Here is a 26,822-nt window from a genome sequence, read left to right as displayed (position 1 = left end):
TTCTTGCCCCTGCTGCTCAACTCCTTCCAACATTTTCAGAGGCTGGTGCTATAATTCCTCTACACTGTATGTGTGATTTTTCGCAACCCACCTGACATGCCAGCTGGCAGAGGTGGTCAAGGTGCATGTCAGCTCATGCATGCAGCACACTGACAGTTTTAGGACCAGATAAGACACCAAAAGCCCTTGTCCTGTATTGTCTGTGTAAGATATTTTGGCTGTGTGTGTGTATTCTGTGGCCTTGTTTTGAATGTGGCATGGTTCAGCAGGCTGCCCGCTCCATCTGGTGTCCTTATTATCCAGCCTGCACACTCATTAATGTCATGTTGAATTTAATGTTTGTGCATTAACATAGCTTAACTCGCAAACATACACCATATTTTTTTTGGCTGACTGATCCTCCCTTTGCTCCTACCCAAGTTATTTCTGCACAGTCCCTCATGCTGCCGCTTTCTACTCAAGGCCATGGTGGTGCAGGGTTTGTGTCTCCTCTCCACTCTGCCCCTCCAGCTGTCAGTGGAGGGAGCTGATACTTCCTCTCCCAGGAGCTATCACTTGCCCAGAGCTAGCTGAAGGTGTGTGCAAAGTGGTAAGGATGTGTGTGCACAGAGTTGGTGAAAGATGACCTATGATCACTACTACATGGAGTGGGATATGGGGAAGGAGTGCAGCATGTATGGGGGAAAAAAAAACAGGTCAGAGCCCATAGAGAATAGGGACCACTCAAATACAGTTTCCCATGATTCAGGGTGGTGTCCTTATTCGGGTGCTGATAGTATCTGAGTGCTGGGAAAACTCAATTTGTTGTCAAGCATAAAAACCAAAAGATGTAGGTGCTGGATATAGAAATTTGCCGAGCAATTGGGAAAGGAATTATTTTCTTGTTGAAAGTAGTGATGAAGCCGCACCCTGGCCTTGCTTATTCAGTTTTATTTGTGCCAAGTGGGTGTAATACTAGCTGTTGCACCACACATCACAAAGAGGAACATGATCCATACGCTGATGACTCCCACAATGACTTCCTATGGCAAAGTTCCAAAGCAGAAAAACCACGCTTTTCACAGAGGCACACTGGTTCAAACACTGAGCCTCTCAGCCATGGATGAGATTAATCCTGAATTTGCAGAGTTTAAGGGGGAAATTTTCAAAAGCACCTGTGGCCTCGTCTACACTAGGAGGGTTTTCCTTGTATAGCTATATTGGCAAAATCCTCCATGTGTGGGCTTGGTTATTTCCGGATAGTTGCTGTGTCCCCAAACCAACATAAGCTATATTGCCATAAACAATTATGCTAGTATAACTTCGTCTACACTAGGGCTTATAGCAGCACACCAGTGTAGCTCTGCAGGTATAACTTAGGAGTAGACCAGGCATTTTCAAAAGTAAATTAGCTGCGTAGCAGCCAAAATCTCACTGGAAGTCATGACAAGTCATTAAATGGCTTTCAGTGAGGCTTAGGCCCCTAAGTGATGAGTGATTTTGAAAATGTTACCCATCAGTTGCAACCTTCTGGTGTTTTTGTCCTCTACAGTCCATAAATATAAGGTTGGATCCTGCTCTGAAGCATCCAGTACAGGCCACTAATTAGATACAGGATACCTGTCTAGTGTTAGCCTGTGTTAGATGGTGTAAGCATGAATTCCTATTTCCATACTTACAGTTGCAATAGCAGCTGGAAGGAAACTGGCACACAGACTGTTTGAAGGCAAGCAGGATTCCAAACTCGACTACAGCAACATTCCTACTGTGGTCTTCAGCCACCCCCCAATCGGAACGGTGGGACTCACGGAAGGTAGGGTCCAAGTGAAAACACTGCTTTGGTGTCTCCTTATTAATGTTCTGTGTTTCAGTAATGATAGCCATGACAAATGACTGAATCGTGTTGTCTTATAATTCAGTTTAGGGGGGGAGGACAGTAACAGGATATGGTGCCTTTCACCTGTAAGTACCATGTTCATACTGAGGCTAGGTTTGTAGTGAACAGAAGTCACTTCCTCTTTGAAAGGCTGCGTGGCCCCTCTGGAACAAGTACCTGGGGCCTCAACTCGGCTAGTGGACATGTGAATCACTTAATCCCCTATTGCAGTCTGGCACTGACACTTAAAGCAGTTTCAGCAAAAAGGCCAAGAAAAGAATGGATGTGAGACTATATTCAGCCCTGCAGGTAGGTCCTGAAAGTCCAGGATGGAGGCATGTAGTGATGCAGGAGTTTTAGTCTGGATTTATGTCTCACTATGGGCCTAACCCAACTCCCATTGCCTTCACTGGACCAATTTGGTGCTGCTTTTTGCTAACCAGGACAGTATGCTAGATCTATACATATTTAATTAAACAATATAGCTTAATTTTTTACTTGTAATTTGTGTCAAAACTGTATGTGTGGAAAGTCAATTAAAATGTACAAAAACAATATTTTAATTTTATTATACAAAACTACCTTAAATGTGCTGGATACATAAGAGGAAAAAAAAAGTTTATTCAAACAAATTTTGCATTTAAAACTTTTAACTGATTTATTAAACAAAAAGTATTCTGTAGTTGATTGATTGAGCTGATTGATCACCATGTCTTTCATCATTTTTGAACTAATAGATCTCATCCCCTCACACTTAGTTGATATTCATAGATAGGAAGGGGAAACAAGCTTTCCTTCTTTTCAACTTTCAGTTGGTTTCTTAACTTTGACTGAACTAGTCATCAACTGAACTAGTTAAGTAAACTGATAGAAGAAAATATTCTCTATGAACCTGCAGAAGGAGTTACTGCTATCAAAAGATGGTTTAGCACTTCAACAAACTTTGGTTCCAGGTGCTTAGCTAGTGATTTCCATCAGTACAGTGGCTTGACTTTCTTTAAAACATGGCAGCAAACATGTACTGCTAAATATTATAATCTATGAAAATAATTTAAAATAAGTATAAAAATAATAAGTTAGGCCTTAATACATGGTTATAATTTCAAATTTAATTTTCAATAGGTTTATTTTAAAAAAAAATAAGCCTGTATTCAATTTTTAAAAAATCTGATTTAAATCCAGCTTTTTTTGCTTTTTTTTTAATCATTTAAATCTTTGATTTTTATCCACCCTGTTGATCAGTTAATGTTTGTAAAGTGCTTTGAACATGCTAAGCCCAGTGTAAGAGATGGATATTTATTATTACTTCCCTCAGGAAGGAATTGTTATTGAACAGTTGGGGTTCATTTGTCCTTACCCAATATCTGTCAGGCTGACTTATAACTTATATTTCCAAACAAAAAACACATTGAGAGTGCCTATCAGTAATGTAAGATAAACTACAGTGTACCTATCCCCAAACCAGGAAATTCATTGATAAGCCTGTTTTGAATTTCTTTTTATGTTTAACCTTAGGTATTAAAATATATTTAGGGCACCCAAACAACCTTAAGTCTGCCCGGTAATAACAATAACCCATCGGGGTTATTACAAATCTAATATTATTTCAGAATCAGTTTAATTTCATCTAGGTCCACAAACGCTAAAGTGCCTTAATCATAGCTGAATGGCTTTGGCATGATGTCACTACAGGGCACAGTTAAGGTTTCTGCTGAAAGAAAAACTTCTAAGGTATGGGGGACAAGACTATTAATCCACTTAAAAAAAAAAATCTTCAGATGTAGCCTGTGCACAAGATTTCAGTGAGTTTTAATCACATGGGATGCTGGATGAGTCTGACAGAGCAGGGTTATGGTTGTTTGGGTGTCCTTAACTACATTTCTTACCTTAACATGTTTGGTTTTGTTTGTTTGTAACTTTAACTGTGACTTCCTGGGTTCAGACTGCTTGGTTTTGGGATAGTTATGGTCACATTTTGGATTGCAGTCCAGACCAGTAAGGGGTTGTCACCCCCTGCACTGAACCATGGGTGATGCCTTAAATGCTCTGTTTGTGTCCAGGCCACAACAGAAGTCAGCAGACACACATGGGGTACCCTGAGTGTCTGTGTGCAGTGCAGCCTGCGTTCAGTGCTTCTGACCCCAGCAGCCTGCCACAACACAACAGCCTCACCCTGGTTTCCACCAGCTGTAGTTATACCTGGCAAGGTGACCTCAGTATGCTTCCAGTCCCAAATTTCCCCAGAACCATCTGCCTTGAAGAGTTCAGCCCTCTGATAAATAATAAGGTTTCTTTGCTCCTTTAAAGAGACAGTACCCAGCAGCTTGCCACATTAACTAGAGTTAACAATTACTTCAGACACAGCATTGGGTTGGTTTAGATTAAAATAAGTTCATTAACAGGACGTAAGTTATGTGATGCCAAGGAAAAGAAATAAAGGTAGAGAGAGTTGCAGGCAAATGAAAATGAAAACATACATCTAAAAGTCTAAAACTTATCTAGCAAGGCACAGTCTCTGTTTAAGATGGTTTCACTCACCCATTACGCTTGGTCCAGCATGGCTGATTGTCTCTGAGTCAGGAGGACCTTCCACAGAAGTACAAGATGCTGGTTTCCCATGTGGTGTTAGATGAAAGATCCAATTGGAGTCTCTCTCTCTTCCTTGTATTCCCAAAGAATTGTCTTTGTTTTCAAAGTTAGGAAGGCCTCCTGGGGACTAGTCTCCTGTGTTTCACTGGCGTACAAGGAGCTATGATAATTCTCTGTCACTTGAGTTCAGGCTCAAGACAACCCCTGCTGGTTTGCTTGATAGCTTTGTTTATACCTAATATGTAAACTGAGGTAAACCACATTCCTTTGTCTAGGGCAGATCTGTGTATCACCTTTGCCTAAGCAAGGCTGTCTTCTTAAACCTGTTCTAGTAACATTATACAGAGGAATTCATAGCTTCACATATAAAGTTAACACATGCATTTTACAATGATATTAATGACCAGTGTGCTATTTTCAGATACCTTACAAGGTATATGTTGTACAGCAACATTTTGCAATAGAGTGTAGGGTGTGAATACAGGGGTGCTTAGGGTGAATTACAATATCTCTGGTAAAGTAGTTTACCCTAAATTACCCAGATGTACTCTCAACCATAACTCCATCTCATTGTAGATTTTTGTCTGGGAATTTCCTTGTTTGGAGTCTTAACTGAAAAATTTCATACAAGAACAGTTCACAAGAATGTTACTCTGGGATATTTCTAATGATATGAAAGGATGAAGTATCAATCTTTAAATCACTTTTAAATTTTTTTAACTTAAATGGCTAGGTTCACCGGTACCCTTTATCCTACTCAAGAACAGCACAAATCTGCCAGATTTACAGGCTAGATAAACTGGATTTACAGCTCCTTTGTTTTGCCAGAGCTGTGCAAAGGAGATGGATTGTAGGTTGCAGTTCCCCCAGCCTCCCTAGATTTCCCTTTCACACATACAACCTTTCACCACTCTCACATTCCTCTGCGTCTGGCCCCCCCTACTCCTGCCTCTGGCACCTCCCTGTTTCTCCCTCAATCGTGGTTTATCTGAGTAGATCTACTACGCAGTGGGTAGTTTTTGAATATATTTAGGATTAAAGGTCCGTTTTTGCTGTTTTTCATAATTGAAAGCTTAACTGTCATGAAGAACTAACCCTTTTCAAGATGGCCATCATCTTCCATTGTTCTCAGTAGGACTGATGCCACAGCTGCCTTCAGGAGAGGGGGTGGGCCTGGAATCTAGGCTATGAGCAGGCAGACACACTCAGTCCCACTGAGAACAGAGAGAGACTTCCTTCTCAAAATGGCCACCAACTGAAGCCATCTGGTGCTTCAGTCCCATTTATAGCAAAGGGTTATGACCACCATTTTGAAGGTGGTAGGGTTGCCAACCCTCCTGATTTCGTCGAGAGTCTCCCAGAATCGGGCTCGATCTCCTGGAGGCTACTGAAGCCAAACTGGGAGATTTTAGATGCAGGGGGGCTAAGGCTAGCTCTGTGCCACTCCCGGAAGCAACCAGCGCGTCCCTGCTGCCCGAGTACCGACTCCACAGCTACCATTGGCCGCTGTGCTGCGGTAGTGTAGACTAGCCATTAGTCCCTGCAGCCCATGTAACAGTTTTGTTTTGTGGAGTCAAATGTGTCTCTTGTGTATTTCAGAGGAAGCCATTTCTACATATGGAAGAGAGAATGTGAAGGTCTACATGACCTCTTTTACCCCCATGTATCACGCTGTAACTCAAAGGAAAACTAAGTGTGTCATGAAATTGGTTTGTGCTGGCAAAGAAGAGAAGGTGAGAAAACTAAATAAGAACTCATAGCTAAAATGTTCAGGATAATGCAGCAGCTTGTATTCTGCTGTTATCCAAGTTTATTTAGCTAAAGGTAAAACAACTAACTTTGCATATTTAATTCCAGCTCTTCCATTAGTGTTTTTGTTCATAGACATAAATTGCCTTTCTAAAAAGAATACTTTACATTAAATATTACATACAAACATGTTAAAAACATTATTCAAATTGCAAAGTCAAACTGAAAAGTGGAAAATTTTCTGTAATATTTGTAAAAAGAACAGGAGTACTTGTGGCACCTTTAGAGACTAACAAATTTATTTGAGCATAAGCTTTCGTGGACTACAGCCCACTTCATCAGATGTATGCAGTGGATAATACACTAGGACGCTTTTATATACATAGAGAACATGAAACAATGGGTGTTACCGTACACACTATAACGAGAGTGATCAGTTAAGGTGAGCTATTACTGGCAGGCGAGGAGGGGGAAAAAAAAACTTTTGTAGTGATGATCAAGATCGGCCATTTCCAGCAGTTGACAAGAATGTGTGAGGAACAGCAGGGGGGAAAAAACATGGGGAAATAGTTTTACTTTGTGTAATGACACATCCGCTCCCAGTCTTTATTCAAGCCTAATTGAATGGTGTCCAGTTTGCACATTAATTCCAATTCAGCAGTCTCTCGTTGGAGTCTGTTTCTGAAGTTTTTTTGTTGTAATATTGCGACTTTTAGGTCTGTAATCAAGTGACCAGAGAGCTTGAAGTGTTCTCCAACTGGTTTTTGAATGTTATAATTCTTGACGTCTGATTTGTGTCCATTTATTCTTTTATGTAGAGACTGTCCGGTTTGGCCAATGTACATGGCAGAGGGGCATTGCTGGCACATGATGGCATATATCACATTGGTAGATGTGCAGGTGAACGAGCCTCTGATAGTGTGGCTGATGTGATTAGGTCCTGTGATGGTGTCCCCTGAATAGATATGTGGACACGGTTGGCAACGGGCTTTGTTGCAAGGATAGGTTCCTGGGTTAGTGTTTTTATTGTGTGGCGTGTGGTTGCTGGTGAGTATTTGCTTCAGGTTGGGGGGCTGTCTATAAGCAAGGACTGGCCTGTCTCCCAAGATCTGTGAGAGTGAGGGATCATTTTTCAGGATAGGTTGTAGATCTTTGATGATGCACTGGAGAAGTTTTAGTTGGAGTTTCTTGAGCAGATGGTGTAGTTTCTTTTGGTAATCCTCAGTGGGATCAGAGGATAATGGCCTGTAGAATGTGGAGTTAGAGAGCTGCCTTCGTATTCAAACTTACTCATGATGATGACAGCACCTCTTTTGTCAGCCTTTTTGATTATGATGTCAGAGTTGTTCCTGAGGCGGCTGATGGCTTTGTGTTCAGCATGGTTGAGGTTATGGGGCAAGTGATGCTGCCCCAAACAATGGCACAGTCTTAATCCTTCATCATATCTACTTATAGAATTTAAGGCTGGAGGGGTCCATTATGCCCATCTAGTCTGACCTCATGTATAACACAGGTATAACTGGATGAAATTCTATAGCCTGTATTGGGCCTAATATGTGTTTGACTAAAGCATCTTTGAGACAGGTATCCAATCTTGATTTGAACATTTCAAGAGATGGAGAACCTTCTACTTCCCTGGTGGTTTAACCTTTGCCATATCCATACTGACCCGTTCCCAGTGGTTTTGGCAGCAGTAGGGGCACAGAGTTAAGGTTGTGTTGTGGGGGTGACAGGGACCTTAACTTTTTGTATTTCCTGGTTTTCAGAGGTTTACATTTAGCCACTTTCAACATTCTGAAGCAAGCTGCTTTCCACAGGCTGGAAACAGCACTGGGCAACCTTAACTCTTCACTAACACAATTTTTGAACGTCTAATCATCTGTAGATTTGTTATTTGAAAGGCTGTTGACTGGGTCAGCAGTAGCTTTCCTCTATGCCAATGAGTGATCAGAGTGATGAAGATTCTCTGACTGGTGCACTGATGACTGTCATTACATGCTCATCTTTAATAAATTAAATTTCTTATTGTTTGAAGGTGGTGGGACTACACATGCAGGGACTAGGATGTGACGAAATGCTGCAAGGTTTCGCTGTAGCAGTCAAAATGGGAGCAACAAAGGCCAGTTTCGATGAGACGGTTGCCATTCACCCGACTTCATCAGAAGAGCTGGTCACGCTCCGTTGAAAGGTTGTGAATTTCTGGTGCTTGCAAACAGACCTGTAATATGGCAGCCAAAAAACTAATGGAATCGTGACTTTTCTTCTTGGTGCAAACTTTTCCTTTTCTATGACACTCCAGATAATAATCAGATTCTTCTGTTTTTGTAATCTATGAATATATGTAGAAAAAATCATAGAGATGTCCAAAAAACCAGTGGCGGCATCTGTTCATCTCATCCAAACAGCTTGGTTTCTTCAAGCTTCATCAGTTTAGAGTGAAAAATAAATAAAATGGATTAAAATATTTGGTTCTTGCTTTATTCTCTCAGGCCTCATTAGCTTAGCTAAGCCCCTGTTCTGACTGGCTAAGCTAGCTGGTGCAAAAGAGGTGTCTCTAGTTTTTATTACTTAAACCATTGGTTTTTTTTCATGTGGATATGTAGAATCATCTTCCTCCTCTCTTATCTAGCATGGCTCTGTTCCCACAGAAAAGCTACTCCTGTGTTATGATCTGCAGGAGGAATTTCAGGATATGTCTATACTGCAATTAAAAACCGGTGGTTGGCCTCTGCCACTGACTCCGGCTTTCAAGGCATGGGCTAAAGGGCTGTTTAACTGGTGTCGATGCTCAGGCTGGAGCCTGGGTGCTAGGATTCTGCAAGGTGGGAGGGTCCCGGAGCTTGAGCTGCAGCACAAGCCTGAATATCAACACCATAATCCCTTAGCCTGAGCCCCAGTTAGCTGGCATGGGCCAGTGGCAGGTTTTAATTTCAGTGAATACATACCCTCAATGAGTAAAATCTAGCCTTATGGCCAAGGCCTTTGACTGGGACTCAAGGACTCTAGGTTCAATTCTCTGGCTCTGTCACAGTCTCCATGTAACCCTGGGCAAGTCACTTTCTCTCTCTCTATTCCTCAGCTTCCTAGCTGTAAAGTGGGGATAATAGTATCTTTCTCCTTGTGGACATCTGATCTTGGTTCAGTCCTCTCTACATTCTTCTAATGTAGAATTATGGAGGCTCCATAATTAGGGTTGGGTTCTAAATTAAGGCATAAATTCCTATGGTTTTTTTTAAGTAGGTGGCCAGTTGGTAAGAAGTTTATTATTTTAAGCTTGCCAGTGGTGGAAATGGTAATATTGAATCTGTGGGGAAAGCCTTGTGGGGAAATTCCACAAAGAACATTTTATCTGGGCCAGTAACTGAACTTGTAAGTTGAAATCCCTACAAGGACTGTCTAGTTGCAGTTTCTGATTCCTGAGATCGAAGGGGAGTACTGCCTATTGCCTACTGGCTATTGCCTCTTGTATGAAGTATTACTTCCATGCGATTGAGATGTGAGGTTTATGGGATGCGATTTGGAGTCCTGTCTTCCAACCCCTCGGGGGGGATGACCGTGGGGATGAGTGTGACGGAATGCACCCCTGTATTCACAGCCTATGCACCATTGTACAAAATATGCCTTGTGAGGTATCATATGAAAATTAATAACTCACTGGTCAGTAATATCACAGAGAAATTTGTGTAGCAACATTATATGTAAAGTTTAAACATAAGCTGAAGTCATGACTGAAGTGTGTTTACCAGATAAGTCTGGGAGTGGGTAAACTTGTTTCTCAAAGACAAAGGACAAGCTGACAGCTCTGGCCAGGTGTCATCAAAGCTGATGGGCCATCACCTATCAAGTGGCCATTCTTTGGCAGGGAAGAGAAGTGGGGCAGGAGCAAACATATCTGCATTTTAGCAAACAGCCACCAGCAGTTCTTTCACCACCAGACTCCTTGACTCCAGACTCACAGTGGGAATGAACTTTATCTAGGGGTAACCCCAGGGCTGTCCCTACCCATACACAAAGTACGCAGCTGCGTAGGGCACAATTTCCTGCTGCCCTGCGCAGTTGCGTGCTGCTCCAGCCCCTTTCCCGCTCCATCCCTGCCCCCACTCCCCTGAGGACTGAAGCGGGACCGGGCCTGCACTCACCGGTGACAGGAAGCACTCACCGGCCTGCACTCACCAGCGACCTGGCCCTAACTGTGCTGCTGGTGAGTGCTGGGCGGTGCTTCCCACCTGCCCCTCAAGCCAGCCCCATCCCCTCTGCAGGGAGGCTGGGTAGGGCCCCAGAATAGCTAGGGACGGTCTTGGGTAACCCTCCGGAAAATGGATTTCAAAAGGGGACTGAACTAAAAAAAGTGAGGGGTGGGACACCAAGTTCTCTCATCCTATTCGTCTCTTGCTCCTTCATGTGAGAAGACAAAAGAAACCAGCCCATTTGACTTTGGGAGAGATCCTGACCTGAAATCTGGTCACCTTTGTTGCTGGGACCATGGTGAGTAAGAATTTTATCTTGAACCAAGTCTATCTTGTTAAGTTTTAGTCCTAGGAAGTGTTTTATATTTCTCTTGTAACCATTTCTGATTTTAATGCCATACATTTGTACTCACTTAAAATCAATCTCTTTGTAGTAGGGCTGTCAAGCGATTAAAAAAAATTAATCGTGCTGTTAATAGAATACCATTTATTTAAATATTTGATGTTTTCTACATTTTCAAATATAGTGATTTCAATTACAACACAGAATACAAAGTTTACAGTGCTCACTTTATATTTTTATTACAAATATTTGCACTGTAAAAAACAAAATAGTTTTCAATTCATCTAATACAGTGCAATCTCTTTATCATGGAAGTTGAACTTACAAATGTAGAATTATGTACAAAAAAAATCCTGCATTCAAAAATAAAACAATGTAAAACTTTAGAGCCTACAAGTCCACTCCAGTCCTATTCTTGTTAGCCAATTGCTCAGACAAACAAGTTTGGTTACAATTTGCAGGAGATAATGCTGCCTGCTTCTTGTTTACAATGTCACCTGAAAGTGAGAACAGGCATTCACATGGCACTGTTGTAGCGGGTGTCACAAGATATTTACATGCCAGGTGCACTAAAGATTCATATGTCCCTTAATGCTTCAACCACCATTCCAGAGGAGAGGCGTCCATGCTGATGATGGGTTCTGCTCAATAACGATCCAAAGCAGAGTGGACTGACATGTTCATTTTCGTCGTCTGAATCAGATGCCACCAGCAGAAAGTAGATTTTCTTTTTTGGTGGTTCAAGTTCTGTAGTTTCTGCATCTCAGTGTTGCTCTTTTAAGACGTCTGAAAGCGTGCTCCACACCTCGTCCCTCTCAGATTTGGGACGGCACTTCAGATTCTTAAATCTTGGGTCAAACGCTCTAGCTATTTATAGAAATCTGACATTGGTACTCTCTTTGTGTTTTGTCAAATCTGTTGTGAAAATGTTCTTAAAACCAACGAGTGCTGGGTCATCATCGGAGACTGCTATAACATAAAATGTATGGCAGAATGTGGATAAAACAGAAGACATACAATTAACGCCCGGAGTTCAGTCACAGATTTAATGAACGCATTATTTTTTTAACGACCATCATCAGCATGGAAGCATGTCCTCTGGAATGGTGGCCGAAGCATGAAAGGACATACGAGTCTTTAGCGCATCTAGCACATAAATACCTTGCAACGCTGGTGACAAAAGTGCCATGCGAACGCCTGTTCTCACTTTCAGGTGACATTGTAAATAAGAAATAGGCAGCAGTATCTCCCATAAATGTAAACAAACTTATTTCTCTTAGCGTTTGGCTGAACAAGAAGTAGGACTGAGTGGACTGTTAGTCTATAAGGTGCCACAGGACTCTTTGCCGCTTTCACAGATCCAGACAAAAACAGCTACCCCTATGATACTTGAGTGGACTTGAAGGCTTTAAAGTTTTACATTTAGTTTTTGAGTGCACTTGTGTAACAAAAAAAAATCTACATTTGTAAGGTTACCCTTTCATTATAAAGAGATTGCACTACAATACTTGTATGAGGTGAAATGAAAAACGATGTTTCTTTTGTTTACCATTTTTACAGTGCAAATATTTGTAATAAAAATAATATAAAGTGAGCGCTGTACACTTTGTATTTTGTGTTGTAATAGAAATCAATATATTTTAAAATGTAGAAAAACATCCAAAATATTTAATAAATTTCAATTGGTATTCTATTGTTTACCAGTGCGATTAATCGCGATTAATTTTTTGAGTTAATCGCACGAGTTAACTGATTAATCAACAGCCCTACTTTGTAGTTTAAATAAATTTGTTGAATTCTTCTATTAAAATCAGTCCAGTTTTGTCTTTAAACTGAACTGTGTGGATAATTCCATTTATGGTAGCAAACTGTTGCATATTAATCCCTTTGCAAGAGTTCGGATTACAAAGGGTATAGCTCCTCAGCCCAGAGTTAGGGGTGGGGTCAGTAGGTTTCCCTGCTCTAGGATTAGGATTGGGGTCAGTAGGGCTCCCCATGCTATGGTTACAGTCACAAAGGGTGTAGGGACTCCCGGCCAAGGGTTAGGGTTGCAAAGGGTAGGATTCCCTGGCTAGAGTTACAGTAACAAAGGGTAGGGCTTCCCATCCTAAGGCTAGAGTTGGTATCAGTAGGGCTCCCCATCCTAGGGGTAGGGTTGTGGTCAATAGGGATTCCCAGTCTAGGGTTACTGTTACAAAGGATAATACTCACTAGCCCTAGGCTTAGATAGTCAGTAGGGCTCCCCATCCTAGGTTTAGGGTTACAAAGAATATGGTTTTCCTGTTGTAGGATTAGGGATTGAGTCAGAAGGTGTTCCTGTGCTAGGGTTAGGGTTATAAAGGAGAGGGCTCCCTTTCTTTGGTTAGGGTTGGGGTCAGTAGGGCTTGCCAGCCTAGGGTTAGGTTACAGTAGAGCTGACTGGCTTTGCATTAGGATTACAGAGGATATGGCTTCTTGGCCTAGGGTTGGGGTAAGCATAGCTCCTCTATGTATGGTTAGGGGTGGGGTCACTAGGGCTACCGGAGTTAAGGTTACAAATGGAAAGAGTCTGCAGTCTAGGGTTACTGTTAGGGTCAGTAGGATGCCTCATACTAGCGTTAGGGATGGTTTCAGTAGAGTTCCCCCTCCTAGGGGTTAGAGTTAGAAAGCATATGGCTCCCCAGCCTAGCATTAGTGTTGGGTTCAGTAGGGCGCCCCAGACTATGGCTAGGATTACAAAAGGTAGGGCTCTCTGTCGTAGGGCTGCGGGTACAAAGGGTAGGGCCCCCTGGCTTCAGATTAAGCTTGCATTCAATAGGGATCCCTGGCCAAAAGTTAGGGTTGGGTCAGTAGAGATCACTGGTCTATGGTTACATTTGCAACGGGTAGGGCTCTCTGGCGTAGAGTTAAGGTTACAAAGTAGAGGGCCTACAGGTCTGGAATTATGGTTTAGTTCAGTAGGGATCCCCGGTCTAGAGTTATGGTTACGAAGGGTTGGGCTCCGCAGCCTATGGCTAAGGTTGGGATCAGCAGGGTTCCCTGGCCTAGAGTTAGGGTTGCAAAGGGTAGGGCTCCCTAGATACTTTGTATCCCGATTTTATCCCTGTATCCTTCACGACCATCACTGTTTTTTCATTTGTTGTCCCCCATGATTAGTTGATGCCTAGCTCCAGTGGCTTCTCCCCTTAAGCCGAGGGGCCTTTAGTAATGGGTGGGCCTACACCTGCTCATCCACTGTGCTTCAGTGAGCCATCTCTCAGGCATGCAGCAACAACCCAGATGCATTCACTTACCCTGCCTACAGATCCAGCAGTAACTTGCCCTCAGGCATGTGGTAGCAACCAATCCCAGAGTAAAGCCTGGGTCAGGTGACCCCCAGGCCCAGGTATTTCCTCAGCTCCACCAAAACTGCAGATCTGTCTGTGAACAGCACTATCCGGCCAGGAACTCTCCTGCAGCCACGCAGTGTATTGGACTCTTGACACTCCCAGCCTGTCCCTGCATCAGCCTAGCCCGAGCCCTGTTCTAGTCTTGTTCTTGCCTTACCCTGACCGCGCTCCAGCCCTGTTTCTGACCTGCTCCAGCCTTTTCTCCTCTCCATGACCCTCTGACTCTGATCATCTGGCTTTACTGTGTAGCCTGTACCTGGGCTTTAGCTACAGTACCGACTTTGGACCACCTGGCTTCAACCCCTGGCTAGCACCTGGACTTCATCTACAGACTCTGATCTCGGTTCTGACTCTGGCCTGTCCCCGGATCTCGATTGCAGTGCCACTTTGGCCCAGTCTGACCCTATGTCTGGCTTCAACCTCCACTCCAACCACTAGGCCTGACTACTGAGAGGCAGTGCCTGACAAGTAGGGCTCCCCAGTCTAGGGTTAGGATAGCTCCCCAACCTAGGGCAAGGCTTATAAAGGGTAGGGCTTCCCAGCCCAGGGATAGAGTCAAACAGAAGCAGCAGAGTGATGACAATTTCTTCTTGACAGGGATCTTTATTCCCTTTCCCCAGAGTTCAAGGTGTGATGGGACGAACGTTTGTGCATGTCCCCTGTTCACGGGTGTGGGGAAAACAATCAAAGTCTTTTGTCCACTGATGTTCCTTTGTCTGGTGTCTATAGGCCTTCTTTTGCTGGGCAGGAGATTACACCTCTTGTGGTAAACTAGTATTTCACATTTGGTAATGCTGCTTTCCTGACTTGGGGTTTGTTTTTTCCCCCAATCTCATATCTGACGTTATTGACCTAATCTGGGACCGTATAGATCATTGTTACAACCAAGGTCCTGTAGTGTATAAAGGGGGTCAAATGAGGTGTCTAAGACAAGGTTATGATTATGCTGTCTATATGTGTATCATTTTTGTAGTTGAAGTTATGAATATCGGCTCTATACTGTCTGTATTTCAAACTTGTGCTATGCTTCTGGGGAACACCCCAGACAAGTTGGTGTCAGCTCTACCTAGCCTGCTTGATGGCCCATTAAGGACCATCAGCTATACAATTGACCCACTGAGAGAAGGTAGACACGCCTTGGGACTCAGCAAGGTATGCAGGGACATGCCTTTGGACAGAACTCTGAGGTTTTTCCAGGCCTTGTGATGGGCAGCTTGTCTTTGGGACAAAGAAAGACCGACCACATGGCAAGAGAATATAAAAAGCTGCTGCAGCTCCTCCATCTTGTCTTCAATCCTGCTTCTTACCTCTGGAGGGACTTTGCTACATTGAAGCTTTGAACCAAGGACTGATGATCCATCCCAGCTAGAAACTTGATTTGAACCTGCAGTTTATTCTATCACTGCTACAAGCCTGAACCAAGAACTTGGCCATCACTGTACGTCATTGATTCCATTTAACCGATTCTAGCTCTCGTCTATATCTTTCCCTTTTATGAATAAACCTTTAGATTTTAGATTCTAAAGGATTGGCAACAGCGTGATTTGTGGGTAAGATCTGATTTGTATATTGACCTGGGTCTGGCGGCTTGGTTCTTTGGGACCAAGAGAATCTTTTTTCTTTTACTGGGGTATTGGTTTTCATAACCATCTGTCCCCATAACGAGTGGCACTGGTGGAGATACTGGGAAACTGGAGTGTCTAAGGGAATTGCTTGTGTGACTTGTGGTGAGCCAGTGGGGTGAGACCGAAGTCTGCTCTGTTTGGCTGGTTTGGTTTGCCTTAGAGGTGGAAAAACCCCAGCCTTGGGCTGTAACTGCCCTGCTTGAAGCAATTTGTCCTGAATTGGCACTCTCAGTTGGGTCCCGCCAGAACCAGCATTGTTACATCATAGCAAACACTTTTACAGTTACAGAGCAAACACTTAAACATTGCCTTATAACATGAGATACAGCGATTATAAGTGAGATCATGCGTGCAGCAGCTCATGAGCATTTTATAACGTCCAAACGCTAAACGCATCTCTATAAACGTAGTACCTATTTTAAGTATATTAACAGACAGGTGAGCCAGACTGGTTTTCAGCTATGCATTTGTAAGAGCTCAGTGAGGCCTGGGGGCCTTGGCGTGAGCTTGGCACCTCGTCTGCCAGCGTCCGAAGGGTCACTAGGCTCCTGGGCCTAGGGTTAGGATTAGGTCACAAGGGATCCCTGGTCTAGGGTTAGATTTGCAATCCCTGGACTTTCTGTTATCTCAGAAGGACTGGGGTTGCCTTCTGCTTTATAACCCTAGCCCTAGGCTGGAGTGCCCCACCCTTGGGCTAGGGCCAGAAAGTAGAGGGCAACCCCAGTCTAGGGTTTAGTTCAGCAGGGATCCCCAGCATAGGGTTGCAAAGTGTTGGGCTCCCACAACTTCGGTCTAGAATTGGGATCAGCCGGGCTTCTTGGCCTGCAGTTAGGGTTGGGCTCCCCATCCTGGGTTTAGGGTTATAAAGAATATGGTTTCCTGTCACGGGATTAGGGGTTGTGGTAGAAGGCTTGTTCATACTAGGATTAGGGTTACAAAAGGAAGGGCTCTTCTTCCTTAGGTTATTATTTAGGTCAGTAGGGCTCCCCGGCCTAGGGTTGGAAAGGGGGATTCATCCACCGGGGCCAGCCAACCAAACCCACTGGGTGGAATCCGCGGTGTGGAGTGCGCAGACTTCACCCACTTGCTTCTTAAGGGTTTCACTCCCTCTTGCACTTTCTCTTCAAAGTTCTTTTCAGTGTTCCCTTAGGGTACTTGTTAACTATTGGTCTTGTGCGCAGGCTTGGCTACACTTAATACGCAGCTGCTGCACCACTGTAGCGCTTCAGTGAAGACACGACCTACCCTCTTCCCTGTTCCCTCGCGGTTACTGAGGGACTCCTAGTTAGTTTCGTTTCCTCCACTGACTAATCGGCTTAAATTCAGCGGGTCACCGTGTCTGATCTGAGGTCACAGATGGATGGGGACACCGGGGTAGTGGACACCAACCTCAAGGAAACACTCCGCCCCGGGGGAGGCCTGATTGACCAAGTTTGGGGCAGAACGGCCCAGCAGAGGAGGGGCACATAAGGTGCTTCTTCTTGTGACTTAGCCTTCTGGCCTGGTCGCAGTTAGTCCCCGTCCTTCTGAGGTAACAGAAAGTCCAGTGAAAACAAATGTCTGATCCCTCTGCCCGCGCTGCTGCCCTTCATTTTGGGCCCTGCAGTCCAGTTCCCCTTTTGAGGGGCTTCACAGCACCCTGCCAGTGGCTGGTAGGAGAACCCAGGTCCTCTTCCTATGCTGGTATCCAGTCCAGGAACCCTAGGGCAGGCAGTCATGGGTCACTCCACCAGTGGACTCTTTGCTGCTACTTCCCTGGACTCTTTCCTACTCAGACTTTCCCTGGGCTTTCTCCTCACCCTGTAGTCGTCTTCCCCCTTCCTAAGGGTCTCCTCACTCCCTGCTATCCAGAGAGTGTCTGCAGGGTTTCTCCCTGCCACCCTTCTGTTATATACTTCCTCTGCTTGCGGCGCATGCAGCCACCCCCACTGGGTTTCATCATTAATTAGACATGGCTGATCCTCCAGGTGCCATTGGGGGGAGTTCACCACCGGTGGGGGGTAGGCACCTCCTCACAAGGGCATGGGAGTGGCATGGAACTCCTGGGTCAGTGAGTCCAGTCCCCTGCGCTCACACGCAGCCCTATCATAAATCCGCATCATAAATTTATCAAGCTCCATCCTAAAGCTAGTGGGGGTGTTTGCCCCACTGCTCCTGTGGGCAGGCTGTGCCAGCCCCTTACTCCTCTGGTGGACAGAAGCCTTCTGCTCATTGCCCAGCCTACATTGATTGATTGGCCAGTTTATCCCTATTGGTCCTTGTGCCAGCATCGTCCTTCACGTTCAATAGCTCTTCTCCCTCCCTGGGGTTTACCCCTCCCGGCTGCATTGGTACCAGCTGCCCTGCAGCCTGCGTTTTGCTAGGCTGAACAAGCCAAGCTGTTTTCTTCTCCTCGGACTCTCCGTTCCCCTGCGCAGCCTTGTCAACTTTCTCTGTACCTGTTCTGGCGTGAATCCGCCTGGCTCAGCCATGGGTGAGCATAATTGGACTCAACCCTCCAGATGAGGGCTGTCCAGGGCCTCGTTTAGAAAATAAAAACATTGAAGCTGAGATATTGTTTTACTTCCACCTGCAGGGCTTCCAGGAGATTTGAGCCTGGTTGGAACACACAGGGTGCTGTCCAGACCTTGAGAGGTCGTCTGGTGCCTAATTGGCCAAGTCCCTCCTCTCAGCAATAAAGGCAAAATGTCCGCGAGTCCTGTGGCCTTGGGATATAGTGCCTGCTCATGAGGCCAGCAAGCCTCTCCCAGGTAGCTCTAGAGGTGGCCGTGAAAGGTAAGGAACATGTTTCCTTCGCACGTCTGGCAGGTGTGATACAAAGAAAGGGACCGTTCAGCAGAGGCATCTGACTCCCAAGTGGGGACTGACTCCCAGCAGTACTTGAAGCAGAGCATGTGCAGTGGGCATCTGGCACGAGAGGGGATGGGTAGGTTTGTGCTGAGCGCTTGCTTGGGTTGCAAACCCAAGGAAACCCTTCATGAGACAATGCCTTGGTGCATGTGGGTCAAGAAGCAGAAAGCAGCCTGCCAGCTGCTCTGAAAGGCTCTGGTGCTGCCTTTCATTTGAACCACCGAGGCAGGGGGTAGGAAGCGAGTTCTGGAGGGGGCTGCAGCCTGGGGCAGGAGGAGCGTGAGTGTGGAGGAGAGAGCCCTCAAAGCGCTCAAAGATCAAACGTAGCCTTCACAATTCTCTGGAGAAAGAGGTTCTCGCTTGTGCTCGCTGACCTTGTTAACTTGTTCCCCTGTGCTCCCCACATCACTCCCCGCTTCTGTCTGTGTCTGGCTCCAGCCTTGTCTGCCTTGGGGGTTCACCCTGGAGCTGCTCAGCCCTTGTGAGAGCTGGGGCAGAAGGACTAGCTGTGCTGCGGGTGCCCATCTAGCTGAGAAAAGTTGTAACTTGAGAGATTTTATAGGCAGGGTGAGCTCCCCAAATACCCATGTCCCTCCCATTATGCATCAGGCAAATTGGAGTGTGCCAGTCAGTTCCCAAAGGAGTTTCTTTGGGGAGGGGGAGGGGGAGGGAGTTGTAGATTCATTGGGTCATTGCTCTCTCACCAGGTAATGGCATGTTTGCCTAGCTCAAAGTTAGCCACACCTCTGATTTTTGTGATACAGGGAACTCTTGTCCACACAGTATCAGTGAAATTTACTGGGGCAGAAAAGGAATGATCTCCCTATAAATCTTGGCAATTCACCCCTGGAAGATCAAGGACACGACTTATCTTTAAGCGCTGTCAGCACTTTCAGATCTCCTGTCATTTCCGTGAATCATAATCAGAAGTTTCAAGCTGCTTATTTACTTTTTCAGTCTGTGCAGGAAGTCTGAGCTAAAATAGGTGGAGAGATGGGATTATAATTGCCATGGTGAGTCTGAGTTCCTGCTGCCTGCTCTGGGTGTGGAGAGATTTTTTTTTTTTTGGCGTTGGTGCGGCTGTACCTGGCCTGGGAAGGCGAATCCTGTCTTCGAAGAGTGTTGCCAGGAGCGTTGATGTGCCAGAGCCGCGGCCATGCTGCAGCAGATCCTGGCAGACATGTACATCGATCCTGAGCTGCTGGCAGAGCTCAGCGAGGAGCAAAAACAGATCCTCTTCCTCAAGATGAGGCAGGAGCAGGTCAGACAGTGGAAGGAGAGAGAAGCTGCCGCAGACAGGAACTCAGAAAAGAAAGTGATCCACAGGAAAGGTAACTGGCTCCCCAGCACTGGGCTTGCTGCCTGGTAAATACAGCTGGGCTGGGTTACGAGCAGCCTGCTGTTGGGTGAAAAGTAGTTAAAGCTCAAGTTACAGCTCCGGGGGCGGGAGGGTGGCTGCCAGGGTTACTGCAGGAAAAAGTCTGTCAAAGAGGAGGTGGCTAATGAACACAGCCAAGGCTAGGGGTTCAAGCACTGCCCTGTGACCCCGACCAACCGGGCCCAGGTCCTGGCCTTTGCTCAGTAACCTTGGGCAAATCCCTTAATGTCTCTGCCTGTAACACGGGGCCCATAATGCTTCCCTGGTCTGCTTCGATGGAGCAGGAGCCCCGCACCACAGAGCCTCTTGTGCTATTGTAACCGAAATAATGAATGGGCTGCCATGCTCTTTGGGCACCACGCTCTGGGCTGAAGCAGCAGTGGGCTTCGGGCCGCGGGTAGCCGAATGGACTGCGTTACTTTTGACCCTCTTCGTCAGGAAGCCAGATGGCTGAAGGATTTTTTTTTAAGCCGGCCAGCCTGGGCCGGGTGCTGGCTGCACTGTCTAGCTCAGTGACGGGGCAGCACGTCTGTCACAGGAGAGGAGGACACCCAGTGTTAGAGGCTCCATAGCCGAGGTTGCCTTGAGATTTGCATTTGCAGCAGCTGTCCTTTAGAAATACCCCTCCCTGCCACTCCCTTCCCGCTCCCCATAGGCCTCAGGGTAACGGGGCAGGGAGCAGCTGAGACTGGTCTGAGCTGCTGAGAAAGCAGCTCTGTTTCCCCTGGCCGAACTCCCCGGTCAGGTGCTCTCCTGTAGTTAGCAGGTAGGGGAAATGTGGGCAGGGTTACAGAGACCCCCAGAGAAGGGGACATGAATGGGATGGAGGAGAATTTGATGAAGGAAATTTGGAAGGGAGGAGTCCACGACCAGAGGGGAATAATAATAAGCATCAGCCCCAGCTCTTATCTAGCACTTTCTATCCTTAGATCTCAAAGTGCTTCATAAGGGAGATCAGTGTCGCTAATCCCATGTCACAGGTGGGGAAACTGAGGCACAGCCCGATGAAGTGACTCCCCCAAGGTCATCCAGCAGACCAGTGGCAGAGTTGGAAATACAGTCCAGGTCCCCTGAGTTCCAGTCCAGTGCTCTATCCACTAGGCCACACTGTCTCCTCTGTGGTCTGCTCCTGTGCCCTGCATCTGGGATCACACCCTACTCCACAAATAGCCCCTTTGACTACAGTCTATCTGCTTGTGGTGTAAGGCCCTACTCATGTGGGGGAGGGGATCCGAACCTGGCCCAGGCTGCTGCTGCTGAAACCGTGAGTGGCTTTTTGAATATAATTTGGCAAATCACATCAAATTGCTAGCAGCTTCCTCCCCTGAACAACCTCCCTGCCCCTCTCCCCACCCCATGCCAAGCGGTTATCCCTCAGGTAACCAAGGGTTGGGGGCATCACGTTCTGGGGTGCAATCCAGACCAGTGAGAGGTTGTGTCACCACCTGCCCTGAAACCTTCAGTGCTGCAAATGTTTTGTTGCTATTGCTCCCAACCTGGGCCCCATACACAGAGCCAGACAGCATGCAGGTCACACCCTGAGTGTCTGCGTATAACCACAACCTGCCTGCTACACACCAGCCACAGTCCAGCTTCCAGCAGCCTTGCTTACCACCTGCAGGGTGACCCCAACACATTCCCAGTCTCCAGTTTCCCCCCAAAATGTGCATTGTCCTTTGTCCAGCCCTCCCCAGTCCAGATGTTAGGGTCCATTGCCCCTGTAAGGGGTCAATGTACAACAGTTTGGTACTTTAACTGGAGTCACCCAAACAGTTCAGTTTACACACAACACTGGATTCGTTTTGATTAAGGAATAAAACAAGTTTATTTAATTACAAGGCAATAGATTTTACAGTCAGAAATGGTTCCTACGGGAAATAAAGATAAAACAAAAAGAAAAGGAGGACTTGTGGCACTTTAGAGACTAACAAATTTATTTGAGCATAAGCTTTTGTGAGCTACAGCTCACTTCGTCAGATGTAGCATACGAAAGCTTATGCTCAAATAAATTGGTTAGTCTCTAAGGTGCCACAAGTCCTCCTTTTCTTTTTGCGAATACAGACTAACACGGCTGCTACTCTGAAAGATAAAACACTTTCTAGTAACTAAACCAGCTAGACTTGGTTCAAGGTGAAACCCTTCTCACATTTCCCAGCAACAGGGCTGACTAAATTCCCAGATCAGAACCCCTCCGAAAGTCCAAAGGCTGGTACCTTTGTCTTCTTAGGTGAAAGAGGGAGTGAGAGAGATAGGGGGAGAGAGAGAGAGAATACCTGGGGGGGTTGTTCCTCTCTTTTATAGTCCAATCACCCTTTGAAATGCATTTTCCTGAGGGTCACCTCTAGATAAAATTCCTTCCCGCTGTGAGGGTGGAGACATGAGTCTTGTGGTGGAGGCAGTTCCGTGTTGTTTGTTCAAATGCAAATCGATCTGTTCCTGCCCCCCCTTCATTGCCACTTGACAGCTGATTGCCAGTTAACTTTGACAACATCTGGCTAGAGGCATCAGCTTGTCCTTTGTCTTTGAGAAACTACCTTACCCCCTCCCCAGTCAGGTCTGGTAAACATACATCAGTCCCGATTTCAGCATACGTTCCTAACTCTCCACGTAGTGTTGCTACACACATTTCACCCTGTTGTTGATCAGGGAGCTATTTGTACAAAATATGCCTTGAGAGGTGTCACTGGAAAACTAAGACTAGTACCAGAGTGTGTAGGGTGTGAATCCAGGGGTGCATTCGGTCACAGGGGGCGTGAGTGCCACGGGAGCTTTTGTGGCCAGTGCTCTGTTTGTCTTGCAGTGCATGGGAAGTCGGTGAAGTGGAAGCTCGGTGCCGACAGCGAAGTCTGGGTCTGGGTCATGGGCGAGCATAAGTCGGATAAGCCTTATGATGTGATCTGCGAAGAAATTCAGGCACAGAGGGCTCAGCAGCAGCAGGAAGCAGGGGAAGCCAGGTAAGGCAGCACTCAGCCCCGGCCCCAGGAGCCGGTTGGACAGGTTTGCAGTTACTGCTGTGGTGGCTCCTCCGGTGGGTAAGGCGGAAGGTGCTTTTTAATAAATGATGATCAGTGCAAGATAAAAAGGAGAGCTGGAATGGAGCAAAGTTCTGTGTGTTTATCCCCTGCAGTCTGTGGGGATTTCTACATTCTCTCTCTCCACCCACGCTACATCCAGAGAGAGGCATTGGGTCTTGGCTGCATGTGCCTTTTAGGCACTTGGGCCTAGATCCTCACAGGTAATTCGGCCCTAATTCCCACTGATTTCAAGGGGAGTGAGGTACCAATATATCTAGGAAGATCTGGGCTTGGGCCCTAAAACTGGGCACTGGAGTCGCAGGGTGCATGCCTGGGAACAAGCACATGGCCTACAGGGAGCCAGATGTGTGGTTTCTTGCCTCTGGGGCAGAGGGAGCAGCGGTGAGGGGGCAGGGAGTGCTGTGTGGGCGAAGCACTGTTTGGGAAGGGTGTATCCCTCCCGTTCATGCTGGTGGAAGTTGGGAAAGCCCTAGGCGGGTGGCACAGTGGTCTGGGTGCATTTGCTCTTGTTTGAAAATAAAGCCAACCCTGGAGAACACGCCTTGGACTGAAGTGTCACGGGAAGCTGTATTCCTGGCTGGTGAGTTTGCTGGCTGGCTCACGGGCCCCAACGAGCTGCTTCTTGAGAATCCCTTTGGCAGGCTGCTGGCTCCTCTACCAGCTGCCCATGGCTGTACCTTCCTCCATGTGGGCATGCGGCTGGGCTGCCTCCAGGACAAGCCCTTTGAAGGTGCCGGCCTTGGCCGTCCACTCCCAGGCAGGGCAGCTGGGTGCCTCCCTGAGGAGATGAGGCCTGAGCCATCTGGGAAGGCCTCTGAGGCTGCCAAGTGATCTTGGTTCGGGGCTGGCCCCTGGGGTGGGTGGGGGAGTAGGAGGGGGGATGGGGAGGCTTGGTTGTTAATGTTGTATGCAAATCATGGGAGTGAATTTGGCTACTAACAAATGATTTGCAGATGACTCTAACCATCAGTTTAAATAAAGGGAGGATTGAGCGCTGGGGAAAGGAGCTGGTTGGTTGGTTTTACCTGCTCTGACGTGGCAGTCGGGGGAGGGGGTTCCATGGGCACCTGGCTTGTCCCAGGCCATTTACAGATGGCGGAGGATGCAGACTAGCGATAACATGGGGTCTCCAGATGCCCCCTGCCTCCAGCATGCAGGAGCCCCTCTTAGCTCTGCTGTCACATGGACATCGACCCAAAACTCTAACCCCAACCCTGTGCTGGTGCTCCTGAAAATACGGCCTTTGCACGGTATCTATTTACAGCGCTATGGGATGGTCCCGTGAAAGCTGGGGTGGGCAGCATCCTGGTCATCACCACAGCTGATATTTGGGAGTGAGTGCTTATGCCAACAGGTATCTGCCTTCATGTGGGTGCACAATTAACTGCAGTGAGTGATTACTTTAACCATCCGTGCTCCTGGTGCTGAGACATAGGGCTCATCTCCGTGAGCTGCTGCTGGGCCCCGGAATTGCTTCATTGCCATGTAATTTCCATTCAGTAGTTTGGAAGGCGGAAGGCTGAAGGCGATTGATTCTATTCCAAAATTCCTGCTTGCTGTCTTCACAGAGGAAGTCAAACATTCCTTGAACGGGCTGTGCCATGGTCCCTGCATTCTCAGCCAGCAGCCCTGGGCGGGGCAGATGCCAAAAGGAGGGAGGAAAAAACTGGACAGAGGGAGCAGGAAGATGTGATAACAGCTGCTAAAAAGGAGAGAAGCTGGGATCCTGCTCAGGTACTTGTTTTCTGTTCTAACGCTGCTCAGAAGTGCATAACTTCACGAGGTGGGGGTTGCAAAGACTCTGCTGAATGGGGCCAGTGTTCAATAAATTGAAACATGGATTGGATAAAGGCTCCTTTTGTCTGTTTTGGAAAAACCATGCAACTCAGTAGAGCAATCTTGAGGGGAAGGTAGGATAGTCTTGTGGCTGAAGTACTAGCATGGGACTTGGGGGATCTGGGCTCTGTTCTGAGCTGTGCCACCCTCTCTCTCTGTAGTAATGAGCAAGTCACTGGTTTTTCTGTGCCTCAGTCTCCCATCTGTAAAATGGGGATTATAATACTTCCTTTCTTATCTTTTGTCTGTCTGTTTAGACCAGGGGTCGGCAACCTTTCAGAAGTGGTGTGCCGAGTCTTCATTTATTCGCTCTAATTTAAAGTTTCGTGTGTCAATAATAAGAATCCATACAATCCATGCTGAGCTGTGCCCCCTCTTGCCCCTGTCTGCATCCCTCACTGCCCCAGACTGGGGCCAGGAGCAGAGCCCCGGGCCGAGGCCAGGAGCAGAGCCCCGGGCCGAGGCCAGGAGCAGAGCCCCGGGCCGAGGCCAGGAGCAGAGCCCCGGGCCGAGGCCAGGACCCGAGCCCCGGGCCGAGGCCAGGACCCGAGCCCCGGGCCGAGGCCAGGACCCGAGCCCCGGGCCGAGGCCAGGACCCGAGCCCCGGGCCGAGGCCAGGACCCCAGGGTAGCAGCAGAACCCCCCGGACCGGTGGCCGGGACCCGGGGCTGGCAGCAGGCTGAGCGGGGCCAGCGTCTGGAACCCCGGCTGGCAGGGGGCCAGCGGCTGGTAACCCAGGCCAGCAGGGGGCCAGCGGCTGGTAACCCAGGCCAGCAGCAGAGCCCCCCGGACCAGTGGCTGTGACCCGGGGCCAGCAGCAGGCTGAGGGGGCTGGCGGCCGGAACCTGGGGCCAGCAGCGGGCTGAGGGGGCCGGGGCTGGCAGTGGGCTGAGCGGGGACGGCGGACAGAACTCCGGCTGGCAGCTGAGCCCCCGGGACCGGTGCCCAGGACCCGAGCAGTGTGAGTGCCACTGCAAATCAGCTCACTTGCCGCAGGTTGTCTACTCCTGGTCTAGACTGTGAGCTCTTTGGGGCAGGAACTGTCTCTCACAGTTTGTGTCTGCGTGTGTGCACTGCCTGGCCCAATGGAGCACTGTCTCTCAGTCTGGGACTCCTGGTGCTACTGTAATACAAACAATAAATAAACCTCAAGAGGCAGTCCTCCGCGGAGGTCAAAATGAGCCCTGATATTACATTGTTTCGGAACTATCAGGAGTCCTCTTTATGGCATCTGAGCTGTTGTTTTGCAGGATGAGGCGCTATCCACTATGAAAGGAACATTTCAGGTGCCATAACAATTTCAATGGTTTCTATGCCTGGCATTACCGTCCCTCCACTAAACTAGAATGGACAAAACTAAGAACTCCAGGCCAAATTCTGATGACTCCATTGGAGTTTCTCTAGATTTCCACTGGTGGAACGAACAGTTGAATTGGGCCACTGATTTTATTCTGATCAATAAATAAAGCTAAAGAGGCAGATTTTTGTTGAGATCAAAATGAACCCCGATGCTCCATAGTTTCTGACGGATGTTTAATGGTAAGATGAAAAATAGCTGGAGATGAATGTATTCAAAGTTGGATTTTTCTCCTCAGCGCTCAAGTGCTAAAGCGAGCGTGTGAGGTCAATGTCCGCGATTGGCATTTCTAAAGTGCATACTTGTATTTCTTTTTATAAAGTTAAAACTATTTTATGACTTCAAAAACTGGATGTTACACTGCTTGGGTCAAGCTTGTTGTTGAGAATGTTTCCTGTCTGGCAATATTTTTACCATGGGATTACAAATAAGTTATTTTAAAGTGGTTGGAAAGAAATCAATTAGAGATGCATTGTAGTATTAACCACTTATTATAATTCATGGAGGAAATAGAACAGCCACTGAGCTAAATAGCTATTAACCACACATATCACTGGCATGATTAAGGCCTCAGCCAAAAGCCATTCAAGTTAGTGGAAAGACTTCCATTTTGTCCAGTGGAGTTTGGGTTAGGTCCTTAGTTGTTACTA

At 46.9% G+C, this 26,822-nt stretch overlaps 2 protein-coding genes across 5 annotated transcripts in view; both read left to right on the top strand.

Moving 5' to 3' along the window:
• GSR (glutathione-disulfide reductase) overlaps positions 1–8,657 on the top strand; it is a 33,957-nt gene extending 25,300 nt beyond the window's left edge. For all 4 annotated transcript variants that reach the window (XM_037896623.2, XM_043544434.1, XM_037896624.2 and 1 more), the window contains 3 exons: positions 1,661–1,792; positions 6,044–6,177; positions 8,229–8,657. In XM_037896623.2, coding sequence (XP_037752551.1) covers positions 1,661–1,792; positions 6,044–6,177; positions 8,229–8,378 — 416 coding nt within the window. In that variant the 3' untranslated portion in view covers positions 8,379–8,657. The remainder of the gene's footprint in view (positions 1–1,660; positions 1,793–6,043; positions 6,178–8,228) is intronic.
• A 151-nt stretch (positions 8,658–8,808) lies between these two features.
• Positions 8,809–26,822, top strand: part of SH2D4A (SH2 domain containing 4A) — a 31,284-nt gene continuing 13,270 nt past the window's right edge. Inside the window, exons 1-4 of the mRNA XM_037896626.2 lie at positions 8,809–10,678; positions 18,292–19,897; positions 22,745–22,898; positions 24,548–24,713. Of these exons, the coding sequence (XP_037752554.1) occupies positions 19,723–19,897; positions 22,745–22,898; positions 24,548–24,713 (495 nt within the window). The 5' untranslated portion in view covers positions 8,809–10,678; positions 18,292–19,722. The remainder of the gene's footprint in view (positions 10,679–18,291; positions 19,898–22,744; positions 22,899–24,547; positions 24,714–26,822) is intronic.

The sequence above is a fragment of the Chelonia mydas genome, chromosome 4 (assembly GCF_015237465.2).
Source record: "Chelonia mydas isolate rCheMyd1 chromosome 4, rCheMyd1.pri.v2, whole genome shotgun sequence".
Lineage (NCBI taxonomy): Eukaryota > Metazoa > Chordata > Testudines > Cheloniidae > Chelonia > Chelonia mydas.
This window is presented reverse-complemented; position numbering and strand designations above follow the sequence as displayed.